The 16,962-nt window shown below is 54.6% G+C and overlaps 5 protein-coding genes across 5 annotated transcripts; 4 read left to right on the top strand and 1 right to left on the bottom strand.

Moving 5' to 3' along the window:
• Positions 1–728: 728 nt before the first annotated feature.
• Positions 729–3,394, top strand: LY79DRAFT_505780 (leucine rich repeat domain-containing protein; the record flags this gene model as incomplete). Its single annotated transcript, XM_060553657.1, has 2 exons — positions 729–761; positions 857–3,394. The coding sequence occupies 2 exons, from the start codon at positions 729–731 to the stop codon at positions 3,392–3,394; spliced, it is 2,571 nt and encodes an 856-aa protein (XP_060419355.1).
• Positions 3,395–6,348: 2,954 nt separating this feature from the next.
• Positions 6,349–9,075, top strand: LY79DRAFT_689237 (uncharacterized protein; the record flags this gene model as incomplete). Its single annotated transcript, XM_060564710.1, has 3 exons — positions 6,349–6,746; positions 8,527–8,606; positions 8,674–9,075. The coding sequence occupies 3 exons, from the start codon at positions 6,349–6,351 to the stop codon at positions 8,784–8,786; spliced, it is 591 nt and encodes a 196-aa protein (XP_060419354.1). The 3' UTR covers positions 8,787–9,075.
• Positions 9,076–10,682: 1,607 nt separating this feature from the next.
• Positions 10,683–14,375, top strand: LY79DRAFT_505813 (PHD-finger domain-containing protein; the record flags this gene model as incomplete). The annotated part of the gene is made up of 3 exons (XM_060553660.1): positions 10,683–12,158; positions 12,213–13,246; positions 13,298–14,375. The coding sequence occupies 3 exons, from the start codon at positions 10,683–10,685 to the stop codon at positions 14,373–14,375; spliced, it is 3,588 nt and encodes a 1,195-aa protein (XP_060419353.1).
• A 1,001-nt stretch (positions 14,376–15,376) lies between these two features.
• Positions 15,377–16,093, top strand: LY79DRAFT_251828 (uncharacterized protein). The gene has a single exon (XM_060551863.1). It carries the CDS (start codon positions 15,558–15,560, stop codon positions 16,029–16,031), a length of 474 nt encoding a protein of 157 aa, XP_060419352.1. The 5' UTR covers positions 15,377–15,557; the 3' UTR covers positions 16,032–16,093.
• On the bottom strand, positions 16,094–16,869 carry LY79DRAFT_251856 (uncharacterized protein). The gene has a single exon (XM_060551864.1). The coding sequence runs from the start codon at positions 16,639–16,641 to the stop codon at positions 16,156–16,158; it is 486 nt and encodes a 161-aa protein (XP_060419351.1). The 5' UTR covers positions 16,642–16,869; the 3' UTR covers positions 16,094–16,155.
• Between the last annotated feature and the right edge of the window lie 93 nt (positions 16,870–16,962).

The raw sequence follows: 16,962 nt of genomic DNA, 5'->3' as shown, positions 1-16,962 counted from the left end.
GCCGTCGTGGTCTGCCTTCACCACAAAGAACACCAAGAGAAAACACAGGACCACGGTCCATCACTGCCGTCTTTTGCCTCTTGTCCAACCTATTACCTCGCTTTTGTGACTCCTCACCACCCCGCCTGCTTATCATGTCGCCTCAATTTCGAGGATGAGGCAGATTTCTGCCTCGCACCGCACCCGCACATCTGTTATCATCGTCGCTTGTTACATCTCTTCTCTCTGCCCTGTGTTTGCCTGTACTGTCACTACTCACCATTTTCGGCTGCCCTCGTTGCCCTCAGCGTCTTGTACTTCTCCCCTCAAAATTCCTGCCTTGTAAGACAAGACGGCTCCTGCGGCATCTGCAACGGGATACATCGCTTGTGGCCCATCTCACGAGCATGCTCACTCATCCTGGCTGTGCTGCCAAGCAAAGTGTTGCAACAGCGCTTCTCCCCCTTCCCAATAACCTTTCACCCTGACTTCTGGCTCTCACTTGCTTTCAAGACGCCCGGCCACGGACCAACGACATACTAACACCCCTTGTAGTACAGGCTGCCGTATAACCGGTCACGACTGAACCTCCGTCGTCCGACCTACCTGCGAAATCTGATACAAGACTCGAGAGACGTCCTCGGACCATTTTAGACGCCAGTCCTCGCCATTCCCTCATTTTCCCCGACCCCTCTTCCCCAGATACCCTATACCCTTGTACCCCGTCTGCCCTCGATGCGTCCTTGATCATGGATTCGGAAGACGGGGAGTTGTTCATCAAGGTACGTCAACCCGCGACGACGAGATTTTGCTTCTCTGCCGCTGGGCCTCGCCGCCTAGCCTCCCGCGCCGGTGATGCTAACATCACCCTCTGCAGCAACTGGCCAGCTTTGTGCGCACGCACGAAAAGGCTCTCGCCAACGCCTTGCAATTCCGAAGACAGGCAGCCTCTCGCCATGGCGCCTCTCAGAGTGTCAGCTCCATCACCTCGATTCCCACACCGCAGTCCCCGGTCGTTCCTGAAAGGCCTTCGACTTCGGCTTCGACCTCGAGCGGCCTCGCATCCGCCCTTTCTCTCGGCACTTTGAACTTTACTTCGCACAACGTCAAGTCGGCGAAGTTGGCTCTGACGCCACACCATCTGTTTTACCTACTTTCTCGATTCGAAGAACTCGCCATCCCCGTTGGCCCCATGAAAATCCGCCTCGAGAACCTACACGATAGTTCTACCGCTGCCAATTACGTCTCCTTCTTGAGCAACACCCAGCGATCCCGAAGCAGAGGCTCCGATGTTGGCTCCATACACTCCGTGTCCAGCGTCCGAAGTGTCATGTCGGGCATGTCGGCTCTTTGGACGAGTTTCGGCATCGGTGCCAGCATCTCGGCTGCGCGAACCGAGAGACAAAAGGCCGCCATCCAAGCCGACCTGAAATACCTTTACTCGGCCTTTACCAAGATTCCCTGCCTGCGACTTGCGCCTGATTGGCGCGCCCGGCTGATCCGTGGCTACGAAGAATTCCCATTCGATTCGGCTGTTCCGCTGTACGTCTTCAAGAATTTGCAAGCCCTTGAAGTGAGCAGCATCGACTTTCGACAGTTTTTTGGCTGGGATCGCTTGGCCGAGCAGCTGAGGTCGCTGACGCTCAAGCGCGCCGGCGTGGAGGACCCCGCGGATATCCTCATTGACATTGTGCTCGACGATATGGACAAGAGACGCAGGAGGACCTCGAAGCAACAATCCTCACCCACCACGCCTTGGCCCGCGAGCTCCAGCCCTCGCAGGAGTCCCGTCATCCCGCACGCCGAACTTCACAAGTCGACCTCGGTGCCCTGCTCTCCGGAACCGCGCCACTCCATCGGTGACTTGGGCATCGCCTCCATGAACATGCATGACCATGCCGTTGACGAGATCCCTGGCGAAGGCAGACGGCCCTCCCTGGCTAGAACTGAAACGTTTGAAGCCATGTCACCTCCCAAGGGATCAAGACCGCGCAGCAACTCGCCCACTCGTCCCGCCAGCTCCCGCAACCCCTCGCACATGAGGGGCGGACACAAGGTCCGCCGCTCTGGCTCTGGTAGCTCGCATTCCAGCCTCTCGGACTCGTGGCACCACAGCCGCGCTGGAAGTTCTTCGAACCTTCTCAACATGGGCGTTCTGCCAGCATCCAAGTGGCGATTCCTGAAGCACCTCAGTTTAGCCGACAACTCGATGACTTCGATTCCCGCTACTAGCTTGGTGCCCCTTGCAAACACGCTTCACTCGCTGGACTTGTCGTCAAACCTGTTTACGCAGATTCCCGACAGTCTGGCCACACTCACCGCGCTCCGCGCTCTTAACCTCTCTCACTGCATGATTGACGGGCTCCATTCCCTAACGCGCAATCCTCTCCCGGCTATCTCGGCCCTCAACCTCCGAGCCAACCGATTGCAGTCAATCGCCGGCGTTGAGAAGTTGTATCCCCTGGAGCGATTGGACCTTCGGGACAACCGCTTGTCGGATCCCTTGGAGCTTGCCAGACTGACCGGGATCCCCGACATCCGGGAGATCTGGGTCGAGGGCAACCCCTTCACCCGCACTCACAAGGACTACCGCATCACTATCTTCAACCTCTTCCGCAAGACTCCGGGCTACACTGAGGACATTGTCATCGACAACAGCGGCCCCACCTACTCGGAGAGGAGATACCTGGTGGAGCGTACGCCGGTGCCCGCCGCTGTACCGGTCGTCAAGCCTGCTCCCACCGTCATTCCTGCCGTTGACGTTAGCAAGCCAGCTATCATCTACGATATCCCGAAGGAGTCTTCCGTTCTCCGCAAGGAGCGGCCTGTCCCGAAGGCTGTCACTAGCGAAGTCAACACTAGCTCCACTCGTCGCCGAAAGACACCCAAGCGGCGAATCGTGGACCTGTCGACCACAGATGCATCCGTTACTGTGACACCCGGTGTCATGCAGGCGGCTTCTGGGAACGTCAAGGTTCTCGCCGCCGATGCCACGGTGACTGCAGCCGGTTCGGACAACAACTACCGCATCTCCCTGGCCCCAGAGATCCCTCCCTTGCCATCGGCTATGCTCTCCGATGGCCGGAAATCCAACTCCCAGCCCGAGGTGCCCCGCATAGATACCAGCGTGGTTCCCGAGCTCCCACCCATCTACACAACCCGTGAGGCCCCGTCAGACTCTAAGGACTGGGATGTCAGCGGGGAGATGTACCGCCGGAAGATCGAGGCATTGCGGGACAAGGTTGGAAATGGTTACCTCAGTGTGCTCAGTGAGGAGGGCTGGGATCCCTCCCGCCCGCCAACATACTCGGTACCAGACTTCAGCCCAGCCTCGACTGTTCGACCTAGTCCCACCACCCCTCGGACTACCTCACACCACCCTCCGGCCATCCACAGTGGCCGCACCCTTGGTTAAAACGAAAAGAAAAACAAAAAGAGTCGCCCTTTACACATGATACCCTTCATGATACCCACCCCCCTCTTGAGGTTCTATTCTACCATTGGGCTACTTTTTCGAATTCTCCTTCTGCAGCATTGCATACCGCACTGCAACAAGCATGGACATTCAATACACGTCCACACCATTGTGTTATTGGTCATTTATCCCCATCATGGTAGAGCATAGCGTACGAGGCGTTCCCGGTTTGGCGGCTACCTGGTTTCAGTTTCCGCATTTTCCTTCTTACAGTTTCCACTGCCCAAAGTGGGTAGAAAGCCACAATAGATCCTGTTGCTTCCCGTCTGTTCTGGTTTCTTGGCGCGACCTCCACGAGGTCTCTCTAGGGATGGAAGGGGTAAAAAGCGAGTGACATTGGGCGTGCAGGATTCTTCTCTTCTCAAGACTTGTCGACCTCTTTTTCTCCTTCCTGGTTGCGCATGTTGCGGATCCGGGCTTGGCTGGCGTTGGTGGAAACACATTTCGAGTGGCCAGAGTTGTTCTTTTAGTATCACGGGGCACGAAAAAGAATTCCGCATGAGTTTGCTTGCATTGTAGTTGGTTCTTATTATGGTAGATGAGCACTTGTCTTAGAGACAAGCTGGTGGGCGACTTCTAATACATGATGACACGCATACTTGATTGAAAACTCTCTGTCCACTGCCCACTGTGCCTCGTAATATTTGACGCAATCTTGGGAACCCAGCTTTCTTCAACTTGGTCTTGCATAACCTTTCGCCTGTTCGTCGTGTTCTTGACGGCTATGTCGACAAAAGTTCAACCCTGGCTTCGGCCCCCTTTTACATGAGCAAGGCTGACGTTGGTTTCTGTTGGAGAGGGTGCCACCCCATGTAAGACACACACCATGCCTGGGACGATTACCATCGCCATCATTGTCCATTGTTGTCATTGTGCTTCTAAGCATATGACCTGTTCCTGCCTGATGACGACTATCGGCGATCTCTCTGGTCTGTTGGCTGGTTCTCGACTTGACCTGATCCCGGCATAGGCGTATTCGACGTGGTGGCCGTCACTTTCTGTTTGCTCGAGACATAGATATTGGACTCGTCCGGCTTTCCTTTCTTCTTTCCATCTCCCTGACATGCCAGGCCGTTGAGCATCCAGCCGTCTTGCCATCCATCCATTTTACACCTCAACACATCATAACCACCTTAAGGTGCACAGAACCCAGACATGACAACCCAGACCAGCCCGAGGTTGTCAACTGTGTTAAGCAGTGTGTCATCGCTCGCCCTCTCAGCTAGCAGCGATCAGATGGCATTGAAATCCGGACTGAAACGTCATCCAAACCCTTATCCAAAGTTTTATCCGCACTAAAAGTTTCACCTGGTTACTCTGACCTACAGGAACTCACTAAGGAGATTATAGAGTCATATACCAAAGCTTTATCGTCTGACAATATCTGTACACTACGCGCATTTTCTCAGCGAATTCTCTCGGTCCACTAACGACTGAACTGGTTTCTTCAGATAACAACTTCCCGCTTCAAAAAGACGGAGTTTTTCAGGGCTCATTACCATATCGCAAAAGTTCTCGACACAAGTGGGAACGGGGCAAAGGTCGAGGCGGAGATGAGAGTTTCTTAGAGTGACCCTGGAAATCTGAGCCCCGCCCCGGCGCGAGGTACCAAATGGCGCCCTTGCTCGATTTTGAGAACTGTGGGAGGCGTTTCGTGGACGCCAATGAGGGGCTGTTCTACGGCGTCTTGCTTTGCCGAGGGCTTTTTCGCCTTTCGCCCTTCCGGTGCTGATGGCACCGCACCGGACACTCGTGTCTCCTTGATATCTGGTTGACCAGCGTAAGCAAGCCCCCGGTGGATAGACGCGTTGGCACTTGCGCTGGGTGGCGTGGCCGCTACAGGTTTTCAGAGGGTGCGCGTACGGTCTGTTTTCTTGTGCTAGCAGCAACTCGAAGCCAGCCATGAGGCAAAGGACCGCTTCGAGTATGACATGTCCGTCGATCTACATGCTCCTATAGCGCGTCCATCTTGCTTCATTCCGTCTTCTTCTCCTGTGGGACACTATTGAACAAAATAGAAACCGAGTCCAGATGCATAAGAAAAAGGCATATGTAAGACGAGCGAGTCAAAGAGAAAACGGCAGATTTATTGTGTTGTTTCGGGTGAGTATTCCACAGGAGCACCATGGTACAGCCACTACATATGAAAACAACCGGTACCCAAGGCATTGTTGAAGATGTTTCCGTGTGATATCTCGAGGATACTTTGTTGTGCTCATCAACTACAAGGGCCTGTATGATAAAAGTTCCCTTTCGCCTTTGCAACGGTGCGCATCATTTGTCACACCGTCCACCGTCCTCGGTCGCCTATTCATTCACCTCGTGTGCAGAAGAGCATGTGAGCAGCTACGGACCACAGAGTAAGATCGGACCCCGAGCGGCAGCATGGAAACCGGCATGGGATACCGCGGGGAACACCATGACGTGTCCTCTGATGGGCATCTGGTCGTCGTGTCAACTTTTACAACCCTATATGGCCATGTTATCCATGGAAAAGGCGTCTATCCATCACCGGTGTCTTCGGAATGACCCGTCGCCACGTCTCCTAGGCCGGCCCTCCTGGTCTTGAGGCACCATGATAGGGCCGATGGATGCAACAGGCGGTTTGAGATGGTCGATTCCTGCATGTGGTGTGTTTCCTCCAGGAGCGACCAACTGATTTGGAAAGGCTGGTTTGAGGCCGGGGAACGAGATGACCGCCTCTTTATCAAAGGAAGCGGGTTCCGCCAAAAGAAGACTTCGGATGCCCCAAACGCTACCGTTCCTCCCGACCATAGAAGGGAGCCCCCCCTTGCCGACCATCGTTTCCCGCGATCAGGGACATCCCTGCCCGCACATCTTCAGGTCAGGAAGAACCGTCACCTTAATCATCTGAATCGAGTGATCTGAATTCGATGCCTGCTCTTTCGCCAGATGGTCGATCAGGCGACACGTTGCCAGCTTTCAACAGCGAGGTCAACAGCCCTGAGGTACAGTCGTCCTCTTCCCATAACTCTGAAGCCGATTGCGCCATCAACGAGCTCTCTGGAGAGTGTGTCTCACATGAAGATGATGACCAGGAACCATCACCCAAGAAGAGTCTCATCAAGACCCGGGTTCCAGCCACTAGTAACACTAAGGAGACAGGCAAGAACGGCAAGAAGCGTGGCAGAGATGACAATGCTATTCCTAAGAAGCCAGTAAAGAAGGCACGCACTAGTCCTGGCCCACGTGATGGTAGTACTGAGTCCTCGAAGAAGTCAAGTGCTAAGAGAACAGCTGCTTCTACGCGGCCTAAGCATCAAAACGGGAAGTAAAGAAATGGGAATGACTTGGTGGCGAGAGAGACTGGGTATGACTGAAGTGGCTGGCTGCGAACGTGGATACTGGATGTGAAGGTAGCAGATACACCTGGTGGTGTGAAGACATGGTAGGGCTGCAGGTCCCTCCCTACTCTGGCCCCGCAGGGGACCACATGCTTGGTATTTCCATTGTAACCCGGATAGTCCAATCCGATGTTATAACGCGCAAGAAGGCTTAAGTCTCCAGAAGCACAGGCGTAGTATAGGAAGTATCCATGGGCAAAGATGATTGGAAATCGCAATTTCGCTTCAAACCCAGTCGCAAACGCTAGATGTCAGAGCTCGGGACAAACAACGACAGAAACAGTGACAACATCAAACAGGGCAACCTGTTGGCGTCGCTGCAAGCTACAAAGCCGGTGCCGCGCGGTTAGGATGACAAAAAGGTGTACCGGAAAGACCAGCTTCCCTGGTGTCCGGTTTCGGCCCGCACGAATGACGGATGTTATCAACCGCGATTGACGAGGATTCAGATTTCCAAGCCAAGACGGATGACTTGGACATCGGCTTTTCCGTGTTCCCGCAGAAGCCTCTGGGGCCAGGCAGCGCGGCGTGGCAGGAGTGAAACGCGAATGCCGATGAAACTTCCCTGACATGGCCTTGCTCGGAGCTTTATAAGCTCGTAGATCTTGCCCTGAACACACTCGAGCGTCGATCATTTACGTGAGAAATGTTTTGACTCCCCTCAGTATGAGCCACCCAAGGGGGGCCTCCAAGACAGCTGATAAGAGAGAGGGGGGGGAAAGCTGCCAAACCAACTGCCACCAAGTATTGGTTTGTTCTGTACACCGGTGGCCGGTACACGCGGGCTATCCCGATGACCACCAAGAGCCAAGGCATGCATTCGCAGCCGCCATGCATCGGGATACGCTGGAGAGGTGTAGTGCCAAAGAGCGGTTCCCTGGCCTGACCCTGCTTTCCATTTGACGTATTTGAAGAGCGGGTCGAGCAACGTTCCGGGATCGGCCTCCAGGAAGAGCACGAGTTGTCTTTTGACTCGCGCAGGTTGTATCGGCTGCTGTCATGCACACTGACTCATTCATTGGTCGGTCGTTAGCATTGGGAGAGACTGAACGCGATTCTTGACTATTCTGCCGCCCGTCACGATAGTATTCATCCGAGCTGATGTGGCTTCACCCAGATGATGGTGGAGAAAAGGAAGTTGGCATCATCACGGATAGGCGATGACATGTTCCCGAGCCAGATGTATGAATTCGATACAACGTCAACGACACAACGCCAACCCCGGGTAACAACAGTGAAATCACATTAGCCGGATCTTTGGGTGAATCCAAGGCCGTATAGTGGCTTGAAACTTCTGCGTCGACAATCCCCGGCCACGGAGGCGGGTGTCGCTAAGACAATCGGGGACTGAGTCGTGGCTTGAGGCAACAAAGGAAGCCGAATTCTACATTTCAGCGAAACAGATTTTTCATTTGTTACACGCTGGCTCACCACACGAAAGTTTCAAGGCTTGGGAAAGACGCCTAATGGATGGGTTGTCGTTGGAACCGTCTTTGCTCGCGAGCAACGCTGACTTTCATAGTCAAGACTCGTGATGATAGCGTTGTCGTACGTATGCCCCCTCTAAAAGGCTCGAGGACCCATTGAGCAGAGCACCAGAAAAAAGCACCCTCCCATGGTAGAAAGAGCCGGATGCACGGGCTGGAAGATCCCATCATGCTCAAGCACCATTAAGTATGTAGGGGGTGATTGCTGGGGATGGTATAGTGTAGTTGGAAGCAGGAGCAACTTGGACAGATTGCTAGTGGAACAAGGTCGCGGCGTTCAGAAGCGTCTTACGCTCGAAGGTAAGCGAGACCAGCGACATGGGCTGAAACGAAATGTGAAAAATAAGGACAATGTCCGATAATGTAGTTGGGGTTTCACGCGTGCAAACGCTGACGGGAGGCTTCCCGACTGCCGCTGAGGACTTGCCAGACCGACCCGATGAAGCGGGTGGTGAGCATGACTTCGCTTGCGAAGACTAGATGAATGCGTTGGGTCTGTAATTGACATGTTCCATGAACTCTGCAATTATGCGCTCCGTTGTTCATGACGATCGCGCCAGAGGCGACCATCGTGTTTGACGATCGCAAAGACGCATTGGCATGAGGCTTAACTAATATGGTGCTGCTCGGTTGGGGTGTTGTGATTCCCACTGAGATCATTATTTCGGATCAATGTTGATCGGGTGAGTGGTTGTCGAGGATGGACTCCGGAAAACACACCAGAGGGTTTGCTGGTCGAAGGGAATAGAGCAGCTGATTAATACGACGAGCGCACCCACCACCTTGGTGCCACTCGACCGACTAGATCACTGGGGACCTTCAACACTGTTGAGTCGCGGAGAATATTCTCAGTGTGGTGTGGAAACTTGATCGGTCGGGATGGGTCAACGGAGGGGCCGCACAGTTCGCCCACAAACGCATTACCGGCGAAGGAACAAACGCTCCAAATGGCGTGTCTTGACAAGAATAGCGAGATGCATGAGATGCTTATGGGATGCCGGCACGGTATACATGCTGCCAGCGGCTGACGACTGACGACTGAATGATGCTGTCAGGACGTCATGGGTAAAGACTTGAGAAGAAAAGGCTTCGCAAACCGCCGTCACCAAAATGCGTCTAGACTGATCTCTGACCGCAATTTATCTAGCTGATCGGAACCCTGATCAGAGACTTGCCGGACAGGGTGGCCATGTGGTGGTGGATTATGGTTTCCGATCGAGGGGGGGGGGGGGGGGCGGTAAGGCACATTGGCCGCGACTTGGCCGCCTCGGGGAAGGGTCCGGAAATGTGGAGATAGATCCGGGGTTGATCGCAGTGCCATCAATAACGGTCGCAGGTCTGGTAACTGCGAACGTTCGAGAAGAAGGCTCTCGACTGCGTTGGCGTGCGACGGGGCTCTGATTGGATCGAGGAGGAGGGCTCCATGGCGCAAGGAATAATGCTCTTGTGCTGATGCGACGAGTCTCAGCCTCAGCCATGGTGCGACCATCATGTATAGTGCGAACCCACTTCTCGGCCGAAATGAATAACGTTCTTGTCTTGTCGCGATGTCCAACCTATCGAGTCTGAGCTTCAACGAAATGACTCGGTACATGCAAAGTTGTGGAGAGATGTGCCGTGGGCTACCTCTCATTGCCTGCATGTTTGTCGTGACGGCCTCATGCAGCCAGTCATACAGCAACCGAGTGGGTAGTTTAAATGATGCACAGCAGCGAGCAGACAGTGGCCGCACTGATGAGATGGGCAGAGGCGCTAAGAAGTAAAGACGTGATGATGGGATGGTCACCGGGGCTAACGGCCGGGGAGGATAAACGGCTTACAGACGAGGTAGTTGCCGACAAGGGACTACTACGTACGGCCCTGCCAGGAATGGTATTTCGATCTGATAAAAACCCATATGGAAAAATGGGAGCGTGTCCAATCAAAAGTCATATAGAAGGCGCTAGTGTGGAGGTGGATGCGGGTGCGGCTTCCCCCCAAAACCTGAAGCGAACCCCATTCACCCCCTGCCGCTTACATCTGCAGATGACTAATAGCGCGTTGCCCCTGCGGCCAACAATGGTATCCGGGTCCGTGCGTTTCAACCTCACGCGTTCTCTGTTTTTCGCAGGAGTAACTCTGAGCCGCAAGTTCGACATCACCTCGTCTCCTGATGTCCTTCTCAACTTGTTTCCAAGCCAGCATTACTTTCGCCTTCACACTATAACCTTGTTGCGTGTCGGAGATACGTGCGCGGTCCTGTTTCGCCAATGCCCCGCCCCTTCCCTCAGCCGCACTACGACTCCGCGCGCCACCTCCTCCCGACGCGGTGATTCTTGACACTCCCCCCTAGCCCATCAAAAGAAGCATAATTCCAAGAGAAAACAATTGCCAAACATGCCGTCGAAACCTTCCACGCCGCGCCGACCTCCCACCGGTCGAAAACGGGGACGTCCTCCGGGGACTACGAATGCCGCTCGCATTGCGCGCGAGGTCGGCGATTCCCCCGCACCGCCGCCCAGCCGATCAGCGCGCGAGCACGCTACCCCTTCGGCTGCCCCTCAGACCGAACCGCCGCCAAAGAGAAGGAGATACATACCCGGCGGTGCCGGCGGCGGTGGCCGCTTCATCGATGATGACGGAACCCACACCCCCATCACAGTGCGCAGACAGCCAAGGGAGCCGCGCACCGTATCTGCCGTAGTGCCGAGACGAGAAAGAAGCGCAAGACTACGAACCGCTGCCGACCGAGACGACATGGAATTTAGCTCTGCTGCCGCGGTTGCCGCAGCTGTTGCCGAGAACGAAGGTTACAAGCCCAGAGAGGAGCGAGGCTGGGAGGAGTTCCATCCGAAGCTCGATATTGATGCCACGTTCATGATATTCCGCTCCGAAGAAGTTGACGGCATCCCTCTCCCAACTGCCAAATCACCTCCCAGAACTCCGGCTGCGGTCCGACCCTCGACGCCGATGAACGGTTCCAGTACGCCGTTGAGGGAGATGAATCCGGCCTCGACCGGCAACACCCCAGTCCCGACAACAAATGCATACTTTGCGCTTTCCATCGTTGGAAGCGAATCACCACAAAAACGCCGGACAAGACCTCCGCGCGAATCAGTCTCTTTTCTCAACCGAGACCTGGCTCCGGCGTCGATGCCCCGAGTGCCTCAGGTTCTGCCCATTCGTAACCAAACACCAAAGGAGCGCCTCGATCTCAAGGCGCCATCTTACCGTCGCTCAGACCAGGTGGAGCAGTTTGAGAGCAAGAGCTTTGGCCAGGCGAGATACGTCGACAAGTCGATGATGAATGTGGGCTACCAGGAGACCGATCGCTACATCCGACCCGAAGGCAGCCTCATCAAGGCCGCGGAGCCGAACTTGGAAGAAGATCTCGAACTGGCGGCTGTCAAGATCGATGGCGATGCACATCCGACTTCTGGCACTAACGTGGGACGTGTCGAGTACGACATGGACGAGCAGGATGACCAGTGGCTGGAAGCTTACAACAAGGAACATCGCAAGGGCCACGAGCTTGAACCGATTACCCGGGAAGTGTTCGAGATTGCCATCACCAAGATTGAAAAGGAATGGCATGCGTTGGAGAAGCGGATACCGAAGCCAAATCCCAAGCCCCCTCAGACTCATCGACCACGGTCGAGTTCAGCGGCGGCGGTCAATGGCGAGCCCCAGGTCGGAGAGGAACAAGACAGCAAGTGCGCAATTTGCGACGATGGCGACTGCGAAAACACCAACGCAATTGTGTTCTGCGATGGCTGCGATCTTGCTGTCCACCAGGAGTGTTATGGTGTCCCTTTTATCCCCGAGGGACAGTGGCTCTGCAGAAAGTGCCAGCTTATTGGGCGTGGCATACCGGTAAGCCCCTCTTCTCTTGACAAGTCTTGACAGCATTGTTAACCTTGACTCTAGACATGCATATTCTGCCCTAACACGGACGGAGCCTTTAAACAGACCAATTCTTCGAAATGGGCTCATCTTCTCTGCGCCATGTGGATACCGGAAGTCTCCTTGGGTAACGCCACCTTTATGGAGCCAGTCATGGACGTGGAGAAGGTTCCCAAAACTCGCTGGAAACTGAGTTGCTATATCTGCAATCAGAAGATGGGCGCCTGCATCCAATGCAGCAACAAGTCTTGCTACCAAGCTTTCCACGTAACCTGTGCGCGGCGGTCGCGGCTGTTCCTTAAGATGAAAAACAGCCATGGGGCCCTCGCAGTTCTGGATAGTAACATGGTGCTGAAGGCTTTCTGCGATAGGCACTGCCCGGCAGATTATGCCAAAGACAACGGGGTAGCTCAGGCAGCGCGAGAAGCTAAGAAGTTCTACAAACGCGCAATGAAGGGCCGTATCTGGGCGGACAGCCAAGCAGCAGCTCATGCATTGGCTGCCAACCATCGCCATGCGCTGACGGAGCATCCACTCGACGAGAGCCAGATGACTGGAGCCAAATTCGCGTCCTTCGTGGGCGGAGACAAGAAGAAGGGGCAACCTGGGAAGCAAATTTGGAAGTTGCCTTCGGGTGCTCCTATCATTCCCCAGGCTGTTTTTGAGATTGTCGAGCAGGCACTATCTCGATTCCCGTTCCGTAAACGCAAGGACTTTGTCAGCGAGGCGTGCCGTTATTGGACGCTGAAGCGCGAGGCCCGTCGTGGCGCGGCGCTTCTCAAGCGTCTGCAGCTGCAAATGGAGACATTCTCATCAATGGAACTCACGAGGCGGAACTTTGCGCAAATGGGACCATCTGGAAAGTCTCGGCTTGTGCGACGCGTTGAGTTTGCAGAGACGTTGCTCAAGGACCTCTGGGAACTAAAACTCCTGTCGGAAAGCGTTGTGCAAAGAGAACAAGAGAAACTCGACGCTGCAGAGCTCGAGCAAGAGTTTGTGGACACATGCTATTTCCCGATTGCTAAGCTTTTCGTGCCGGTTGTCGAGAAGGCGATATTGTTAGTTCACCCACCTGCCACGTCAACATGGTTTGCTGACCACGATTCCAGCCTCGACAAGAACATTTTCAAAGACGGCCTTTTGGAGCTTCAGGAGAAGCTCGAGCGCCGGTTCTACACAAACACCCTCGTCTTCACTCATGATCTTTGTGAAGTAATCAACGTCGGCATCAATACAGAGCCTCCACATACCGAGAGCGCCTCCCAGGGTGGCGCTCTCTCACCTGTCAAGCAAAACTTCAACGACCCACGACAAAGAAAGGCGCTCGGGAAGCGAATACTAAAAGCCGTCCAACCCCAGCTTGAGACGGCTCTGAAAACTGAAGCCGAGATCACACACAAGCCCTACGACACTCTTGCCAAAGAGTTTGAGGGCATGCTCGAGGCCAGCATCGAGTTCCGACAGCCATCGATCATAGTCTCGCATACGGAGGAGAGCACCGAGCCCAGCCAGGATACCATTATGGTGGACGCTGCCAATGAGCAGATTACTGTGGCCAACAATGATGATGCACAGGCCGAAGAAGAACCGGCCGCTGCTGGTGACGAAATGGATGTGGATGCCGAAGGAGAGGACGACGATGAAGGCAATATAGAAGTCAACACATCGACTCTCGGAAACCCCAGCGAAGTACATTCGTCCAGCTCCTCGGTTGCGGGCCACGAGGGCAACGGCAAGGCAGCGGTGAAGACGGAAGGTTCACTAGCGTCTACCATGCAACCCTCAGACACACCGCCCGAAACCAACGGCTATGTCACGGTCAGCAGGCCGGCGCAACCGGCGCCACCAACACCTCCGCAATCCAACGGCAGCCTGGGCAACGAGTCCACAGACCCGCTGTCCGAAGGTGGTGTGCCCTGGTACTTTACTGACTTCAAGCCCAAGGGCACCACCATCATCGAGGAGCAGTGGACGGGTCGTGAAGCTCTTCGCAGTCTCAGCGAGGATCTCACCGACATGGACGACCAAGAGCTCGAAGGCCTCGCCTTCGACGTTGAAGATAGCACAATCACGGCGTCGCCTACCGTCAACGACGAGGTCGCTGTCGACACGATCGTCAGCAAGGCCAAGTCTAACAGCAAAGTGCGCAAACGGACGAGCGCCCGGGCATCGGCCAGGAGGAGATGAGCCGCCCCCATCGTAGAAGCGACGACACATGTGTGACGAACTTGTGCCTTTTCAAACGAAATTGTATTTGTACGAAGGGCGCCCCTCCCGGAATACCTGTTTATTCTTGTTTCTTGTTTCTCATTCTCCAACCTCGCCGCGTCATGATTCCCTCTGACTTACCTTACAACCGTTTCTCCTTCTTCTTCTTCTTCTTCCTCCTCCACCTCTTCTTCTTAACCTTTAACTACCACGCGTCTACTATAGCGACCACCCCCTGCTTCTACTACTTTAAGCTCTTCTTTCTTCTTTGCGATTTTGAATGGTCAAGACCAGGCGTTTACCAGGATCGATAGGGAGGGGACCCACCCTAAATCATGGCTTTAAGGGCGTTTCGGGAAACAGGGGGATAGGGAGTGATTGTGAAAGGTATAGCCAAACACAACGGAGGTTATATTCTAGCTAGTCCATTGGTACTATAGCTACGGCAACGAACAAGGGCTGCTTTGCGTAATTTCCCTGACTTTGTATGCCCCCAAAGAAATTATGCTCTTTGCTTATTCCATCTCCTGAGGCTCTGTCTCTCTCCCTCTGTTATCTCCCCGGAACGCACGGGGAAGTTGCAGGCGTTTCTGCGATTGATACAAAGACGACGCAAAGAGTTCAGAGCCCCGAATATGCGTGCGCGCACACAAAGTATATACAATATCCCAGTTGTCCCGTCAGCCTTATGGTCGTGTCGACCCAGTCCGGTTGGCGCGAGTTGATGTATGTGTGTGAGAGCATTGTCCATGTTAGCGGCAATATTGGGTTTTTTTCTTTCTTTTTTTTCCCCTTTTAAAGCAACCGCGATGACGACCGAGTGGGCAACCCCCCTTCTGAGGATATGCCTGAGGGCCCTCCCATTCGTGGCTAGCCGGATTCAGCACCCTGGGCTGAAGGGGGGGGCATCGACGACGTCGAGTCAAGAAACGACGTCAAGATGGGTCAATTGAAACTTGAGACCGTCGAGCAACATGTTTTTTTGAGCTGTACATATGTGAGAGAGAGAGAGAGCGCATGACAAGGCTTTTGCGGAGGGTCTGTTCTTGCTAGGCGCACTTCCTCTCATGGAGGGGCACTAAAAATGCGCTGCCACGTCGCTCAGTTTGTCATGGGGGGGGGAGCACCCTTTGAGCCGATGCCGACCAACGCCATCTGAATATGTTGGTAATCGAGCGGGACGTCGCGGGGCAGTCATGTGATGTGACCCCTCCAGAGGGTGGAAAATGGGAATGCGATTGCCTTTTCTGTCGACAGTGTCTTATTGCACGCTCACCGGTCGGCTATGGCAAATACATTATAATCCAGCTGCCCAGTGGGGGGAGGGGGAAGCATCGGTTTGGCTGGGGGCGGAAGGTCAGGGTTCCACCCGATCTACAAACATCGGCGCCAATTGGATCTTCGAGCACCCAAAGAGCTGATGTACGTACATCGTACGCTTGTATCTGCGCCACTTCTTCCCGGGGCCCCCTCCTTCTCTCCCAGTCGGCTGAGAGCGACGCTGTCATGACGGTTTTCGGGCGGAAGGAGGGGGTGCAAACCAGGCCACAATACGCTTCGGTGCCAGCCGATGGGCACAGCGGAATGAAGAGTCGGGAGTTGAGTGGGCGGAGATGGAGCGAGAGAAGGCAGTGATTACCAAGGAAGTTTGCGCTGCATGACATGACCCTCCCTGTACGTCGACCGTCGACGCAGGCTGACTGCCAGGCAGACACAGGCATATGACTGACGTAATCGACCTCTTTTTCCCTATTGGCCGTCAACTCAGTTGCCGAATCTCCCGCAACTGGCGTCTGTCTCTGGACCGTCCATTCGGTTCTTGGATTTCCGAGCCGGCTGCGCGGAAGTCTAGGCCCCCGCCCCTGACTGGAGGAGAAAGGGAATGGGACGTCCCGAACATTATAAAGGATCGGTCAGTTATCTTGGATTGCTGCGAGGCTGTCTGTTCCCATCGTTGACTGGACAGACAGGATTTGCTCCACAGGCGATGCCCCCTCCTGGTCAGCGACCGTGCAAAGCCTCGCCCTGACCGCCCCAAGTCGCGGTTGTCGAAACACAGAGCGCATCGATGGCTATGATTCGAAGCCGCCGTCAGTCTTTGATTGCAACTAAGTGCTAAGTATCTTCTCCCGACGAGGGGACGAATAGGCATCGAGCCGGCGAACAGGATGGGTGTGGGCTGGCCCATCTTGGCACGTCGATGGCCCCCCGTCTGATCAGAATCCTGATGGACTGGCTTCCCCATTGTCCGCAACGACCCATCTGGCCAGGTTGCACACCGAATTATTTTGCCTCGTCTCGGGTGTTACATCGAACACCAGGCCGAACCCGTTGGATAGATTCTCACTTGGGATATGTTGTTGACGGGCAGTATAGCGAATCTTGCTACTGGTGGGTGGCTATTAGTAGTGTGTTTTTGCCAGCATTGCATTTTTCGCTGAGTCGGTCCGCGAAGTCATGAGTAAGCCATGGCATCTTCTTCCAAAGTCGGGCCTATCACCTAGCAGACCTAGAAGGTTTCTGAAGAACCCCGTTGAAGGACGGAGCCAGACGCGAGACGTGAATT

The sequence above is a fragment of the Colletotrichum navitas genome, assembly GCF_030913465.1.
Source record: "Colletotrichum navitas strain CBS 125086 chromosome Unknown LY79scaffold_4, whole genome shotgun sequence".
Classification (NCBI taxonomy): domain Eukaryota; kingdom Fungi; phylum Ascomycota; class Sordariomycetes; order Glomerellales; family Glomerellaceae; genus Colletotrichum; species Colletotrichum navitas.
Note: the sequence above shows the minus strand (reverse complement) of the source record. Positions and strands in the feature narration are given on the sequence as shown.

Excerpts from the sequence above, each read along its gene's own strand:
- LY79DRAFT_251828 (XM_060551863.1), top strand. The coding sequence starts at position 15,558 with ATGTTGGTAATCGAGCGGGACGTCGCGGGGCAGTCATGTGATGTGACC.
- LY79DRAFT_251856 (XM_060551864.1), bottom strand. The coding sequence starts at position 16,641 with ATGGGGAAGCCAGTCCATCAGGATTCTGATCAGACGGGGGGCCATCGA.